The sequence below is a fragment of the Salvelinus fontinalis genome, chromosome 4, assembly GCF_029448725.1.
Source record: "Salvelinus fontinalis isolate EN_2023a chromosome 4, ASM2944872v1, whole genome shotgun sequence".
In the NCBI taxonomy this organism is placed as follows: Eukaryota; Metazoa; Chordata; class Actinopteri; order Salmoniformes; family Salmonidae; genus Salvelinus; species Salvelinus fontinalis.
The window spans coordinates 63,609,949-63,627,129 of NC_074668.1; the positions used below are offsets into that span (position 1 = coordinate 63,609,949).

The following is a 17,181-nucleotide window of genomic DNA, read 5'->3' on the forward strand; positions in this document are numbered from 1 at the left end:
ATTCCTGGTGTAACTCGGGCAGTTGTTGTTGCCATCCTGTACCTGTCCCGCAGGTGTGATGTTCGGAGGTACTGATCCTGTGCAGATGTTGTTACACGTGGTCTGCCACTGCGAGGACGATCAGCTGTCCGTCCTGTCTCCCTGTAGTGCTGTCTTAGGAGTCTCACAGTATGGACATTGCACTTTATTGTCCTGGCCACATCTGCAGTCCTCATGCCCCCTTGCAGCATGCCTAAGGCACGTTCACAGATGAGCAGGGACCCTGAGCATCTTTCTTTTGGTATTTTTCAGAGTCAGTAGAGAGGCCTGTGTCCAGTGTCCTAAGTTTCCATAACTGTGACCTTAATTGACTACCATCTGTAAGCTGTTAGTGTCTTAACGACCGTTCCACAGGTGCATGTTCATTAATTGTTTATGGTTCATTGAACAAGCATGGGAAACAGTGTTTTAACCCTTTACAATGAAGATCTGTGAAGTTATTTGGATTTTTACAAATTATCTTTGAAAGACAGGGTCCTGAAAAGGGACGTTTCTTTTTTTGCTGAGTTTACAGCACAAGGCCAAATTTACACTGGAGTTGCTTACCAAGAAGACAGTGCATGTTCCTGAGTGGCCAAGTTACAGTTTTGACTTAAATCTGCTTGAGATCTATGACAAGACTTGAAAATTGCTGTCTCGCCATGATCCCCAACACCTTGACAGAGCTTGAAGAATTTTTAAAAGAATAATGGGAAAATATCGCACAATCCATCTGTGGAAAGCTCTTAGAGACTTACCCAGAAAGATTCACAGCTGTAACCGCTGCAGAAGGTGTTTCTAACATGTATGTATTGGATTTATCAGACTCAGGGGTGAATACTTATCTTATCAAGGTAAATTAGTTATTTATTTTTCATTTAAAAACATTTTTAGAATTTTTCTTTCACATTGATATTGGAATATTTTGTCTTGCTCGATGACCCCAAAAAAATCACAATTAAATCCATTTCATTCACACTATGTAATGCAACAAAATGTGGAAAATCCAACGGGGGGGGTGAATACTTATGATTACCCACTGAGGAGAGGGACATGTTCTTGCCTTCATAGTGTCCACCATACAGAGAAAGAAATGATGAAGATATGATTCACAACGGATATGTCTCCTCATGATCTCCACATTATAACGTGAGAGCGCCTTAATGTAGCCTTTGGAGAGAGCGAGCAGAGGGGTTATCTCACACGCCAGACTCGCTACTGATCGATGAAGCATACTGCTGAATAATTCCATTTCACAGACTCCGCAGGAGGGTTTCATTCGCCGTTCTGCCATATCAGACTTACAGCTGCTGACGCAGTGGTGGTGCAGCAAGGGAGACATGACTGGCTGGGGATAGGGAAGGTGGATACTTCTATTTCTCAGTATGTGGGATCACACTTGTCTGTTTATGTGCATTATCATGTAGCTGTGTGCTGATGTATGTTTTGATTGTGCCTGCGTGTGTGTACAGACACGATGTGAAAGCAGCCAGGGAGACCATGTTCATTTCTCTGGCTGGAAGCATGTCTCCAGACTTCTCCTCCACTTTCATGGCTGTTGCTGTCAGTGCGTTGGTGGTTTGCAGGGTAATGTAGAAAAGGCCCCTCCTCTAATGATAGGCTGTTGCCAGGGTTGTGACCTCTTTACGTGGGGGTCCTCAAGGGTTTTTAGAAAGACCTTAGATGCCCTTGGAGGAGACATGGTGGGGAGTTCCATTCTCTGTTCCTTCCCTATTGTGTCTATCTTACTCAGTGTTGTGCCTGCTCAACGTATGTTGTGGCTAGTCGGGATGGCTGTTCTCTCCTCGCTGTGGCTTTGTCTTCAGGGCAGAGGAGGAAAGCTATTGGGCCATGACTGGAGGAGATGACTCCAGAGGAAACATTTCTACAGTTTTACAACTCTACCTGTGTCCTTGAGTGCAGTGCTTCACCTCTGCTTCACATCTAGTCCAGACTTATGATTCAGTAATGTCACCCAACAACTCATATATCTAAATGTATGCTTGATGCCAATGCCATCTACAGAGCCTTGGGTTCCATTGAAAATGTAACCAACAGAGTTGTGCAAGTTAGTAATCGGAGCATACATTTACTTCTACATGTGAGTCATTCAGCAGACTCTCTCATCCAGAGGCCAGGGATCCATTTGGTCTTTTCTATGTGAGTCGAATCCCTTACTTTCTGAATGAAGCTAACTGCCAACCGAGGGGTAATCATGCAAAAAACACCAAAGCTAATAGAATGGCACCATGCTGTTAGTCCTCCTCGTGTTGGACTGTTCATAACACTGATGCTGCCATCCTGGACATGTACTGTGGACGTGAGAATAGCCTGGAGCACGTTAAATGCCCTCTCCTAGGAACTGGCACTGTGGAATCAGCATGCTCGGCCAGCCCTGTCCTTAGCGAAGCGAGACGGAGGCGGCCATTTGGCAAGAAAATCAAACAATACCACTGCCAGTTCACTGACTCTCCGCGTTCTCTCTCTCTCTCTCTCTCTCTCTCTCTCTCTCTCTCTCTCTCTCTCTCTCTCTCTCTCTCTCTCTCTCTCTCTCTCTCTCTCTCTCTCTCTCTCTCTCTCTCGCTCTCTCTCGCTCTCTCTCTCTCTCTCTCTCTCTCTCTCTCCTCTCTCTCTCTCTTCCTCTCTCGCTCTCTCTCTCTCTCTCTCTCTCTCTCTCTCTCTCTCGCTCTCTCTCTCTCATTAACCTAAATGTCCAAATAGTCTAATGTCATCGATTTTCAATATTACTCCTAGGCCCTAATTATAAAATCTGAATCCTTTTCACTGTTTGATTGGTAAACTTGAATACAATTGTGCTCTGCTTTGCTTACACAACGAGCTAAGGTCAGGCAGCCATTGTCAGGGCAATTGGATTGACTGACCAACATTCGTATATGCCTCATACTGAGTAGTACTACTTGTGTGCTTCAGTTCTAAATACTGATTTAGTATCGAAAAACAACATCAGACTGACCTCTGGGCTTGTTGTCTAAACATGATTGTCCAGGACAGAGCAGGGCAAGCTCACCTGTTTATTTAGGAGAATCTGATGGATATTATTTTTCATATTTTACTGTTTGTTCATGGCTGCTATATTCCTTCAAATTGGCTGGTCAGTATTTGCTTCTCTGTCTCTCATCATGTATCTCTGTCAGACTAAATCAAATACAGTAAATAAATCCATGTAAAAGTGCCTCCCTGACACTTTTACATTGACGGGGGGATACAGAATTTGTCTTGGCTTTTTTTTAACGCTTTAAGTGAACCCCTCAACATATTTGTCAACAGATTGTGAAGGTTAAAAAGCACCCTGGCATATTTGAAAGATTGGCCCTCTCCTGTCTTACCACAATAACGACAGCTGAGGGGGAAAAATGCGATCTGCCCACCTCTCGGAAATGCGTGCATCTGTCACTTTTCTGCAATGTCATCTGTCTGAGTGGCAGAAACAATTAATATTAAAGGGGAAATGTCACGGGCATGTGGCAGATAAGCCGGGCCCTCAGCACACTGTCAGGTGTCTCAAATTGCCTCTCACATTTTCATTTTTCATCTGGGGGTTTGGTGGCCTTGCTGGGGTAACATAAACTTGCAGTGCACCATTCTCCAGTGCTTCACAGATAGATAGTCCCATGGAGGATCAGTGGCTAACTAACACTTTGGGGATGGAGGTTGTCTATCATGAATTCAGAGTGGAATGTGTGGCGACTGCATAGATGTGCATGTTCCTCCAGGTTCCAGAAAATCTCCAGAAAATCTACAACATAGCAGTGAAATGGAACCGTGTTGAAACTTTAAACGGTGACCATCCATGGAATCACAATTACTAATCCCAGCATTTTTCGACATTAGAAACAGAATATTATTGTAAAGATTTTAATCTCATCACATTTCTTTGTTTGCGGCACCTCCCAAGCATAATATACAATACTGTTTTCCCTTACTATAAATTAATCTGAAATATATATTTTTTTACATATCTCAGTAATTTGGCTCACTTGTTTCACAAAATCAACCTGTATATAGGCCAATCTGAAAGCCAATTACAATTACAATAATCATCAAATTAATTCACTGGAATATTCTAATTAGAATTTTATTGACTATCTATATTGATTACGGACTGCGTGATTAAAAGGAACATTTAGTTAGTGTAAATATTCCACATTGTGGATGTACAGTTTAAGTCGGAAGTTTACATACACCTTAGCCAAATACATTTCAACTCAGTTTGTCACAATTCCTGACATTTGATCCTAGTAAAGATTCCTTGTCTTAGGACAGTTAGGATCACCACTTTATTTTAAGAATGTGAAATATCAGAATAACAGTAGTGGGAATTATTTATTTCAGCTTTTATTTATTTCATCACATTCCCAGTGGGTCAGAAGTTTACATACACTCAATTAGTATTTGGTAGCATTGCCTTTAAATTGTTTAACTTGGGTCAAACATTTAGGGTAGCCTTCCACAAGCTTCCCACAATAAGTTGGGTGAATTTTGGCCCATTCCTCCTGACAGAGCTGGTGTAACCGTGTCAGGTTTGTAGGCCTCCTTGCTCGCACACGCTTTTTCAGTTCTTTTCTATAGGATTGAGGTCAGGGCTTTGTGATGGCCACTCCAATACCTTGACTTTGTGGTCCTTAAGCCATTTTGCCACAACTTTGGAAGTATGCTTGGAGTCATTGTCCATTTGGAAGACCCATTTGCGACCAAGCTTTAACTTCCTGAATGATGTCTTGAGATATTGCTTCAATATATCCACATAATTTTCCCCCCTCATGATGCTATCTATTTTGTGAAGTACACCAGTCCCTCCTGCAGCAAAGCACCCCCACAACATGATGCTGCCACCCCCATGCTTCATGGTTGGGATGGTGTTCTTCAGCTTGCAATCTTCCCCCTTTGTCCTCCAAACATAACGATGGGCATTATGGCCAAACAGTTCTATTTTTGTTTCATCAGACCAGAGGACATTACTCCAAAAAGTACGATCTTTGTCCCTATGGGCAGTTGCAAACCATAGTCTAGCTTTTTTATGGGGGTTTTGGAGCAGTGGCTTCTTCCTTGCTGAGCAGCCTTTCAGGTTATGTCGATATAGGACTCGTTTTACTGTGGATATAGATACTTTTGTACCTGTTTCCTCCAGCATCTTCACAAGGTCTTTTGCTGTTGTTCTAGGATTGATTTGCACTTTTTGCACCAAAGTATGTTCATCTCTAGGAGACAGAACGCGTCTCCTTCCTGAGCGGTATGATGGCTGCGTGGTCCCATGGTGTTTATACTTGCGTACTATTGTTTGTACAGATGAACGTGGTACCTTCAGGCATTTGGAAATTGCTCCCATGGATGAACCAGACATCTAGAGGTCTACATTTTTTCTTCTGAGGTCTTGGCTGATTTCTTTTGATTTTCCCATGATGTCAAGCAAAGAGGCACTGAGTTTGAAGGTCGGCCTTGAAATACATCCACAGGTACACCTCCAATAGACTCAATTGATGACAATAAGCCTATCAGAAGTTTCTAAAGCCATGACATCATTTTCTGGAATTGTCCAAGCTGTTTAAAGGCACAGTCAACTTAGTGTATGTAAACTTCTGACCCATTGGAATTGTGATACAGTGAGTTATAAGTGAAATAATCTGTCTGTAAACAATTGTTAGAAAAATTACTTGTGTCATGCAGAACTACTACAGTTTGTTAACAAGAAATGTGTGGAGTGGTTGAAAAACGAGGTACAATAACTCCAACCTAAGTGTATGTAAACCTCTGACTTCAACCGTAACTGTGGGAGTTAGTTCAATAATGTTGATGTTAGTATTATTCTCAATGAAAGTGAGGTGAGAGGTACAAAGAGAGAGAGAGAGAGAGAGCAATAGGAGCAGTTGACTATGCAATAGGATAAGAAAAAAATATAAAAACTGACTGTGTTCACTCAGCAGTTCGGGAGCAATGACTTGCCAGGTGAGCTTGTTTGGTAGGAGGTGAGGAGGATGGCATAGAGCAAGAGGACAGCCAGACAGTAGTGATGCAAGAGCTCACTCAAATACACCTACCCAAGAGTACTTGTCTCTGGCTGGACAGCTGTCTCAATCCCTTATTAAACACCCAGTCTATCTCATCCTATGTGTGTTTGTGTGTGTGTTTATGCCATGCATGCCTATTCGTTGCAATACTATTAAATGTGGTTAAAATACATTTAAATAATATAGACTGTATATTGGACATGGCTGATTTCCCTGTCCATTTGTGAAGATTTGGCGAGGGAGGTAGCAATGTGAGAGAGTACATTTGTCTGAGGTAATGGCCACTGTGTGTGTCTGCATGTTAACAGGCTGATGTGGTTTTTCAGTTGTCAGTCTCCTCTCCAAGGACCATTATGACAAGTGTTAGGTAACTGTCAGACTGTGCGGGAAGCACTTTACTTCTCCCAATGTGGTGTTGATTGACTTCCGTTCATTTTTTGTCTAGGAAAATACTTTCATCTGTGACAGATGACGGCTGGACGGTTATGGGGACTTTACATTATTCTATTATTATTGGGCCTTTGTGTTGCTGCCTATAGCTCATCCAAAACCACGAGACAGTGGGATAAGTGGTAGAGAGGTGGAGAGTTCTCACTTAAATGAGTGGTCACTTTCACCTATAAGGAAAGACACTACATGACATATAGGGAACAATGGTAGCTGGCGATCCATAACGGTAGATCTCTGTAGCAGTTCTCTGTGTTGCAGCTACCCCAAGCAGTCAGAGTTAAAAACCTATGGCGCACTGCAAGCTGAGGGTGAAGTGATGGAGGAGGCCTTGTTTGCCTCGCCCTCAGCTTGTATTATTGAACTTCCAAGGCTTTTTGTTTCCTTGTGGCGAAGAAGCCTGTTGGAGTTCAACCTCCCCCTTACGAAAGAGAACGTTGATTTTTGACCTGTATGTATCCATGATGACAAACTTAGGCACACACCAGAGAAAATATCATACAAAATCCTTCTTTGTATGTACAGTCCAATGAAACGAATAGAACAAAGTCAACCACCTGTCAATAGTTCCCTCTTTTTTTTCCTCTGTTTGTTCTCCCCCATATGCGATTCCTAATCATCCCCCTTCTAGCAGATGCCAACCGTAACCTTTGAGAATAGTGATGTCATCCTAACGGTCATTAGTTACAGGTCTACACAGTGCATGGCTGCTACTCTACAGAAACACTCGTATCTAACCAAGGGGTTCTGTTTTAGGTAAATTGTCAATGTCTGCTAATGTTTGAGAGAGAGAGAGAGAGAGAGAGAGAGAGAGAGAGAGAGAGAGAGAGAGAGAGAGAGAGAGAGAGAGAGAGAGAGAGAGAGAGAGAGAGAGAGAGAGAGAGAGAGAGAGAGAGAGAGAGAGAGAGAGAGAGAGAGAGAGAGAGAGAGAGAGAGAGAGAGAGAGAGAGAGAGGAGAGAGAGAGAGAGAGAGAGAGAGAGAGAGAGAGAGAGAGAGAGAGAGAGAGAGAGAGGATAGAGAGAGAGAGAGAGAGAGAGAGAGAGAGAGAGAGAGAGAGAACTTCCAACCTCACTGCGCTGGTGTACTAATGACAGTAATTATTGCTCGAACAGAGCATGTAGCTGAGTCATAGCTAGTTTTGTACACTGTATGAAAGGAAATTGTTTCTGCTTCCCTTTGGCCCCAATGAGCTGGAATGTGATCTCCAAATAATGTGTTGGGCCCATTCAACACCCCCACTTCATATACCACAGATGGCTTTTTAACCCAATGCCAATGTCCAGGTTTTAGTTTACGAATATTTGAACGTGGCGGGTTATATAAAGTATAGCAGATTGTCGGCAGTTAAATAGACTATTGAATTAATTGTATTTTTAAAGGTCGAGGTTACTCTCACAAACCTGTAAGTCGCTCTGGATAAGAGCGTCTGCTAAATGACTTAAATGTAAATGTACATTTCCATTGGATGTAAAATATTGGCTAAATGATTTATCTGCAGTAGACGGATGATCTTACAGACACTGTGTTCTGAGGTTAAGTGTATGCTTTGATTGATTCAAAACTCAGGGGAGAATCATCTGAACCTCAAGGCAAAGCAATGTCATTCGTATCACAGAGAGATATCCACTGGTACTAAAACATGGTTCAAAGATAAACAAGACAGATCCCAACAGAGTGTTGTGTAAATTTGGAGTTGGAGCAGTGTTTGCTTTTATGAGAGTAAACAAATAAATCAAATCAAATTGTATTGGTCACATACACATGGTTAGCAGATGTTTTTGCGAGTGTAGCAAAATGCGTGTACTTCCAGTTCTGACGGTGCAGTAATATCTAACAAGTAATATCTAAAGATTGCACAAAAAATACCTAATACACACAAATATAAGTAAAGGAATAGAATAAGAATATATAAATATAAATATATGGATGAGCAATGTCAGAGCAGCATAGGCTAAGATGTAATAGATACTGTAGTATACAATACAGTATATACATATGAAATGAGTAATGCAAGATATGTAAACATTATTAAAGTGGCATTATTAAAGTGACTAGTGTTCCGTTTATTAAAGTGGACAATAATTTAAAGTCTGTATGTAAGCAGCAGCCTCTCTGTGCTAGTGATGGCTGTTTAACTGTCTGATGGCCTTGCGATAGAAGCTGTTTTTCGGTCCCAGCTTTGATGCACCTGTACAGACCTCGCCTTCTGGGTGGTAGCAGGATGAACAGGCAGCGGCTTGGGTGGTTGTTGTCCTTGATGATCTTTTTGGCCTACCTGTGACTTTGGGTGCTATAGGTATCCTGGAGGGCAGGTAGTTTGCCCCCGGTGATGCGTTGTGCAGACCGCACCACCCTCTGGAGAGCCTTGCGGTTGAGGGAGGTGCAGTTGCCGTACCAGGCTGTGATAGAGCCCAACAGGATGCTCTCAATTGTGCATCTGTAAAAGTTTGTGAGGGTTTTGGTTGACAAGCCACATTTTTTTCAGCCACCTGAGGTTGAAGAGGCGCTGTTGCGCCTTCTTCACCACACTGTCTGTGTGGGTGTACCATTTCAGTTTGTCAGTGATTTGTATGCCGAGGAACTTAAAACTTTCCACCTTCTCCACTGCTGTTCCGTCGATGTGGATAGGGGGGTGCTCCCTCTGCTGTTTCCTGATGTCCACGATCATGTCCTTTGTGTTGTTGAAGTTGAGTGAGAGGTTATTTTCCTGACACCACACTCCGAGAGCCCTCACCTCCTCCCTGTAAGCTGTCTCGTCGTTGTTGGTAATCAAGCCTAATACTGTTATATCGTCTGCAAACTTGACGATTGAGTTGGAGGCTTGCATGGCCATGCAGTCATGGGTGAACAGGGAGAACAGGAGGGGGCTGAGCAAGCACCCTTGTGGGTCCCCAGTGTTGAGGATCAGCAAAGTGGAGATGTTGTTTCCTACCTTCACCACCTGGGGGCGGCCTGTCAGAAAGTCCAGGACCCAATTGCACAGGGTGGGGTTGAGACCCAGGGCCTCAAGCTAAATGACGAGCTTGGAGGGTACTATGGTGTTGAATGCTGAGCTATAGTCAATGAACAGCGTTCTAACATACGTAGGTATTCCTGTTGTCCAGATGGGATAAGGCAGTGTGCAGTGTGATGGCGATTGCATCGTCTGTGGACCTATTTGGGCGGTAAGCAAATTGAAGTGGGTCTAGGGTGACATGTAAGGTGAAGGTTATATGATCCTTGACTAGTCTCTCAAAGCCACTACATGATGACAGAATTGAGTGTTACGGGGTGATAGTCATTTAGTTCAGTAATCTTTGCATTCTTGGGTACAGGAACAATGGTAGCCATCTTGAAGCATGGGTGGACCCCAGACTGGGATAGGGAGAGATTCAATATGTCCGTAAACACACCAGCCAGCTTGTCTGCGCATGCTCTGAGGACGCGTCTAGGGATGTCGTCAAGCCCACAGTCCTTGGTAGCGGGCCGCGTCGGTGGCACTGTATTATCCTCAAAGCGGGCAAAGAAGGTGATTAGTTTGTCTGGAAGCAAGACGCTGGTGTCCGCGATGTGGCAGGTTGTCCTTTTGTAGTCCGTGATTATCTGTAGACCCTGCCACATACGTCTCGTGTCTGAACCGTTGAATTGCGACTCCACTTTGTGTCTATACTGAAATTTTGCTTGTTTTATTTCCTTGCGGAGGGATTGCCTACTCTGTTTGTATTCTGCCATATTCTCAGCCGCCTTGCCATGGTTAAATGCAGTGGTACGCGCTCTCAGTTATGCGCGAATGCTGCCATCTATCCACTGTTTCTGGTTAGGTTAGGTTTTAATAGACACAGTGGGTACAACATCTCCTATCCACTTCCCTAGAAACTCACTCACCGAATCAGTGTATACGTCATATTGTTCTCTGAGGCTACCCGGGACATATCCCAATGATCAAAACAATCTTGATGCGTGGATTCCAATTGGTCAGAAAAGCATTGAATAGTCTTAGCACGGGTACTTCCTGTTTGAGTTTCTGCCTATAGGAAGGGATGAGTAAAATGGAGTCATGGTCAGATTTGCCAAAAGGAGGGTGGAGGAGGGCCTTGTATGCATCGCGGAAGTTAGAGTAACAATGGTCCAGTGTTTTTCCAGCGCGAGTGCCTCAGTCGAAATGCTGATAAAATTTAGGTAGCCTTTTTCTCAAAGTTGCTTTGTTAAAATCCCCAGCTACAATAAATGCAGCCTCAGGATATATGGTTTCCAGTTTGCACAAAGTTCAGTGAAGTTCCTTGAGGGCCGTCGTGGTATCAGGTTGAGGGGGGATATATACGGCTGTGACAATAACGAAGAGAATTCTCTTGGGAGATAATACAGTTGGCATTTGATTGTGAGGAATTCTAGGTCAGGTGATCAAAAGGACTTGAGTTCCTGTATGTTGTTACAATTACACCATGAGTCGTTAATCATGAAACATATATCCCCGCCATTCTTCTTCCCGGAGAGATGTTTATTCCTGTCGGCGTGATGCACTGAGAATCCAGGTGGCTGTACCGACTCCGACAGCATATCCCGAGAGAGCCATGTTTCCGTGAAAGAGAGTATGCTACAATCCCTGGTGTCTCTATTCTCTTATGTAGTGCTTACAGGAGGGGGATTAGTGTGGATTGAGTAATGCCTTTGTGTTATATCTTTGATGACTGCTGTGTTAACGTGTGGAGTGAGGAGAAGTCCTAGGAGAAGTTCTCAGGTTTTAGCTGATTCGTGTGGGTTTATTCATTTTGTTATTTTCATGGCTTTTATTCGACCTTTGTATTTAACATAACTTTACCTGCATTCCATCTACAATGAACACATACTTTAACTGTCTGAGTAGGAGAGTGTCTGATAAAGATTACCATATATGACACAGGGTGAACCAATTGGTTTAATGTAGTTAAAGGTGAGGTGGGGTGCGTCACGGGGGGCAGGGTGACTGACAGGGGTCGTCAGAGCCGGCTGTCTCCAGATAGCCTCAAATAAACACCTGTCATTTGTATCCTTGGTGAGGAGGGTCAGATAAGATGCCCTGTCCAGATGCTGTCCATCACTACAGCCAATCTACTCAATGACCATGGAAGACAGAGAGAGTGCAGATCGGACAGAGAGAGATTTTAAAGGGCAAAGGAAGAGAAATGTGGCAAAAATAAAATGGGGGTGGGACACAAAAGAACAGATAGAGTTTACAAAGAGGCACAGAGCCAGAGACATAAACAGAGAGCGGCTGGAGGGACATGAGAGGTTGAAACTATAGAAGTGGAATGAGGGAGAGACAAGGGGAATTGATGCGAAGATTAGAGCCAATCAGCAAATCAACAAATCAGCGCAGTACGGAGAAAGACATTTGGTCTAACGCTTTCTCACTCACGCCATTTTGTCCTGAATTCACTGCAGTTCTGTTTGGGATTAAGACAGCTGGCCTGGCTCCGGGTGAGTCTTGTAAGTCACTGTTAAGCACGTGTATTGCCCTGTTTGCGTGTGGTAGAGTTCATGTCTTTGAGTTGATGCTGTGTCTTTGGGCTGGGGGATGATGGAAACGTTGGTGTGTGGATGTGTAGTGGGGCATGGCCCGGGGAAGACACGAGAATGGTAAAACAGACTGCTGTTTCACACTGTATCTGTCACAGAAACTCCAGCCTAGTTAAACATTGACTCATTACGCTTGTTTCTGTGTGTGTGTGTGTGTGTGTGTGTGTGTGTGTGTGTGTGTGTGTGTGTGTGATCTGAAAAATCCATCTGGGCTGATTTTTGTTTGTTCGGTGTCTGTTTTTCGGGCAACCGTGCGTGTCCATATATGCACATGTGTGTGTAAACGAGCATGTGTGCTCGTGTGAGAAAGTGTGCGTGTGTCGTAATGAACCAGCTTTTAGCCAGCAGTTGCTCTACTGCTCAAACAGGAAATGAAACGTGTCAAACAGGGATAAGGAGCTATATCCAAGGGCGACTATTCCTCATAGCCAGGTTCTACCCCGGGATGTCTCCCACCTTTCCTGTACAAAACCATCAGCATAAATAGATGCCGCCATTTCATCTACTCAAAGGTAGCCAGGCAATGTGGATGAAACTCTCACCTCTATCTCACCTTTATCTGCAAGTGGCAGCAGAAGCGTGAACAAAAGTCGATTTGAGATTTTCTGCGACTGACATTTTGTCAGCCATAATTGTGTGAAATATGGCCCAGGTAATACAGAATTCTACTCCTGGCAGGAAGTTAATAGCTATCATGAGCTACTGTGAGCTTCCTTTATTCTGGAGGATCCCCCATTGTTCCCATTCACCACAGCCAGGCATCCATGGTACTGTCTTAACACTGTATCTCTCCTCAGTTTCTGTGTGCAGGTTTGATTTGAAGCACAGAGACATTTCCACTGACCTTTCTACCCCCTCTGGTTTTCTTTGTCTGGACAGGTTCTGGAGCCATTACCACCACTGACCCGTTCCTCTTCATCACTCTCCTGATCCTGCATAAGCTCCTCCCCTCCCTGTTTGCCCAGTAAGAGACTTCAACCAAACGACGACCCGAAGGTTTTTACTTTATGTACCAAACAACGAAAGGGAAATATATATAGATGTAAACCGTTATGGCACATCACTGAGGATGAGGAAACGAATGGCAATGAAAGGAGAAGAACGGACTGATGACATAAGGACTGAATGAAAGAAAAGGAGGAGACGGTGGTCTTCTGACTGGGACTAATAGAGGACACGTCTAAGAACTGGAATCATATGGATTGTATGAGAAGCATGAAACAAGGAATCTATGTGAATAGGAACTTCACCTCTGTGTCATACACACAACCGACATCCACTAAACGCTGCATCCAGTTTCCAAATAGTATCTGCCGTGCTTCATGCATGGCTGTTCTTATTTATTTTCGGGTGGATATGTTTTTATGTTTTATTTTCTATTTGTATTATATTTTCAGTTCTATGGATTTTATTTGGAATTCATTTTTCAGGATTTTGAAATTATTTTGATCATATCTGCTTTTGGTTGTTTTTATTTTTTGTATTCTAAAAGAGATCCACTCCTCATGTTTGTTCAAGTTGATTTGCATGAGCTGTTGAACAGAAACCCATCATGTTTGTTCACAGACATCAAAGATGGGGCTTTTTTAAATGTTTGGTTCATTCATGGAGACTGTGAGCCTAAGTAGTTATGTTGCCTCTCGCTCTCTCGCTCTCTCTCTCTCTCTCTCTCTCTCTCTCTCTCTCTCTCTCTCTCTCTCTCTCTCTCTCTCTCTCTCTCTCTCTCTATCTCTCTCTCTCTCTCTCTCTCTCTCGCTCTCTCTCTCTCAAGCGTTGTTTCATGATGTAAACAAATATGACCTTATATATTTTGATTAAATAAGGCACACATTACCATAGTTGTTGTTAGTCACCTTCAATAATGTTTATTTTTATTAAAGATATGGTGGTCAAAGGTAAGACATTCATTTATAAAATCAACAAAAAAAAAACGTATTGGTATGTTGCCAACACCAGTTGAAATAAAAGTTGTTGTTTTTTTAAATAAAAATTGACATCAAAGGCGTTATATGTGAACATTGAATCTATGGCGCTTTCTTTGACCATACAGGAAGCCATGTCTTAGTGCTCTCTAAAGTATATGGTTGACCCATATCATGAGATGAATCTTTCCATGAACTAGAGTTGAATTAGGCAGGTAGGTCACTGTCCAGACAGATCTTTCTTGCCAGTGCCACACGCACTAATGTCTAATGAAGCGCCTGCGTGCATCCCTGTCCAAGTGTATCTCCAAAGTCAGTTGCAGAACCAGTGTCTGAGCTCTATTGAATCCATGGGAGATATGTGACAGCTGAGCAGCTGTTGATCCTGGCAAAGCAGACGCAAGGTACCACTTGAGCGCCCACGTTGTAGACTGAGGGTCGCAACGCAGTCCCCTGGGAGTAGTGAGCTGTGATGTAGTCTTTCCGGCAGGATAGGCACACATTCAGCGGAAGAATTCTTGCTCGTTTAAGCATGTCTAACTAACCAACCAAAAAAAAGGAGCACGATACGCCACTACAGTTCATTTCATTAGTCGAATGTGCATCCCAGGGAAGAGCAACGGAAACTCCCTACCTAGTCTCCTCTTGTTGTCTGTTTCAAGATCTTTCGTCGTTTATCAGTTTATCACATTAATATTGGTGGAGAATGGGAAGACTGGATCCACTTTGAACTTTAGTTTAGTTAGTCCTTTGGTCTCAATAGATGCCTTGCAGACATGATATAAACACAAACAGAATTCTCATCGCAAGTGTTAAATGTCAACATCTTTGAACATTCGGTAGTTTATTATCTTTCCCTGAAACTATCGTTGTGATTCCCTCTTGTGTACGGACTGCATTTGTCCCGAAAATGAATATCACCACAAAATACTAAACAGGTCAGATAGTTAAAAGCAAACAGCAGCAAAGTGGCAGCAACATTAAAACATTTTCGGTTATGTTTCAGTGCCTTTTTAGGGCCTGTTTGCCCATCAAATTAATGGGTGTTTGACAAGGGCATTTAAATGTGTTACACAACATCCGACAAGAATACATTTTATGGCTCCCTCTCGCCCTCTAAAGCCAGTCTTATAACCAATGGCCGAGGTGGACAATGACATCCAGGGTATTGGGTGCGTATTAGGACGTTTGGCCACATCTCGTTTGCGTAATACATTACCGCGTTCTGGCAGTCAACAAAGAGCCCAATGATTATTCCTCGTCAGTGTCTGATTAATTCTGGCGCACACCCCTCCCCTGCCGTTATAGATGGACTGCATTAAAGTGACAAAGCCAAGTGAGAGTAAAGGAGATACTCTCCTGCTCTGTGGATTGTATCAGGAAATAAAACGTTGGCTTAGTGCTGCACAGAGAAAAGCACATGACAAATGTGAGAATATCTTACATAAAAAATAGTTAGCCTCCTTTTTTCTCTGAAGATACTTATTGAGGAACTAACAAGCTGTTTCTGCCTTAGTTAGGCCGGACTAAGAATGCACTTGAATCAGCAATGGGGCCATTAGGCCTTCTCTTGTTCTACTGGAGCACAACATCAGTCTGGTTTATATAAGACCTATAAATATATAATTTGCCGCGTTTACTGGCTCACCGAGAGGTCGAAGTATTACCTTCACCATAATCCAGACTTTACGACAACAAAAAAAAAAAGATCAGCCAAAACTAGAAAAAGAAACGCATTATAAACATGTCTTTTCATTTACAGTATTGGAGCATGGCAGAACATTTAAGGTCAGGGTGAGAACACATAATCCATATCCTGTGGTGTGAGAGTAAGGTCAAAGTCGTTACAAGGAGTGGCTAGAACAACAATTCGCCACCAACAACTGTTCGTCTGTCTGGAAGATATCCAGCAGATCAACAACTACAAATAAAAGACCCCCCCAGGCACCAGGCAACCCTCTACTACCAAACCAGCTGAACTAGTTCTACTGTCGTTTTGAAACACAAAAGGGCCCTCTGCCATCTAGCCCCTCAGCTGACAAAACCCTCAGCCATTAAGACTCTACCCCCCCACCCTGCCCCCATCCCATCTTGTATTATCCAAATGCTAATGCTTTCTTATCTTTTCTTATTTCTTATTGTTGTTGCATTGTCGAGAAGGAACCTGCAAGTAAGCATTTCATTGGACGATGTATACCATGTGTATCCCGTACATATGACTAATAAAACATGAAACTTAAAACCATCTACTCCCTATCCCTACCCCCTCCTGACTACACTCTCCCCTGCCATCCCCTCCTTCACTCCCACCCCCCTTTTAACCCCCTCCTCCCTTCCACCCCCCTCCTCCCTCCGCCCTAGGTCTGTGGACGGTGCCGTCAACATGGGCCTTCACTACATCCACCAACACCTCGACAACCCAAGGACATACGTGACGATATTGTTTGTGGACTTTAGCTCGGCCTTCAACACAATCATTCAGGACCTGCTACAGCACAAACGTACCCAGCTGAACGTATCTGGCTACAGGCAGGTGGATCACTGACAGGACACAGCACATAAAGCTGGGGAAACATATTTCAGATTCCGCAGGGTTGCGTGCTCTCCTCCCTCCTCTACTCACTCTACACCAATGATTGCACCTCCAACGACGCAATGTCAAACTGCTCAAGTTTTCTGACGACCCCCCCGGTCGGTCTCATCTGTGACGGTGTATCATCTCATGACCGCCTGGTGACCGCCTGGTGACCGCCTGGTGCAGTCGCAACAACCTAGAACTAATCACAGTCAAAACCATGGAGAAGGTGGTTGACTACAGGAAATGATCCCCACCATCTCTCCCCCTTAAGATGAATGGCTCAGCCGTCAGCACGGCCAAGTCATTCAAATTCCTGGAGACCATCATCTCCCACGACCTCAAGTGTGAGGACAACATCACGGCGGTCACCGTGAATGCTCGACAGAGGATGTACTATCTGCGCCTGCTGAAGGAACTCAAACTCTCTCCATCAATTCTGGTTCGGTTCTACAGAGCCAGTTGATCCTCACCTCTTCTACCACCGTGTGGTTTGGGTCTGCGTCTGCCCGCTGCAAGGGCAAACTGCAGTGCATCGTCTGGTCTGCAGAGAAGGTCATCGGTTGTCACCTGCCTCCATCAAGGACGTGTACATCAACAGGACAAGGAAACGTGTAGGAAAGATCATTGCCCGACCCTGCCCACCCCATCTTTCAA

At 43.7% G+C, this 17,181-nt stretch overlaps 1 protein-coding gene across 2 annotated transcripts in view; it reads left to right on the forward strand.

The window, feature by feature from the left end:
• The window catches only part of LOC129854164 (V-set and transmembrane domain-containing protein 2B-like), a 59,451-nt gene extending 45,401 nt beyond the window's left edge, over positions 1 to 14,050 (forward strand). For both annotated transcript variants that reach the window (XM_055920931.1, XM_055920932.1), the window contains exon 5: positions 12,907 to 14,050. In XM_055920931.1, the coding sequence (XP_055776906.1) occupies positions 12,907 to 12,995 (89 nt within the window). In that variant the 3' untranslated portion in view covers positions 12,996 to 14,050. The remainder of the gene's footprint in view (positions 1 to 12,906) is intronic.
• The last annotated feature ends 3,131 nt before the right edge of the window (positions 14,051 to 17,181 follow it).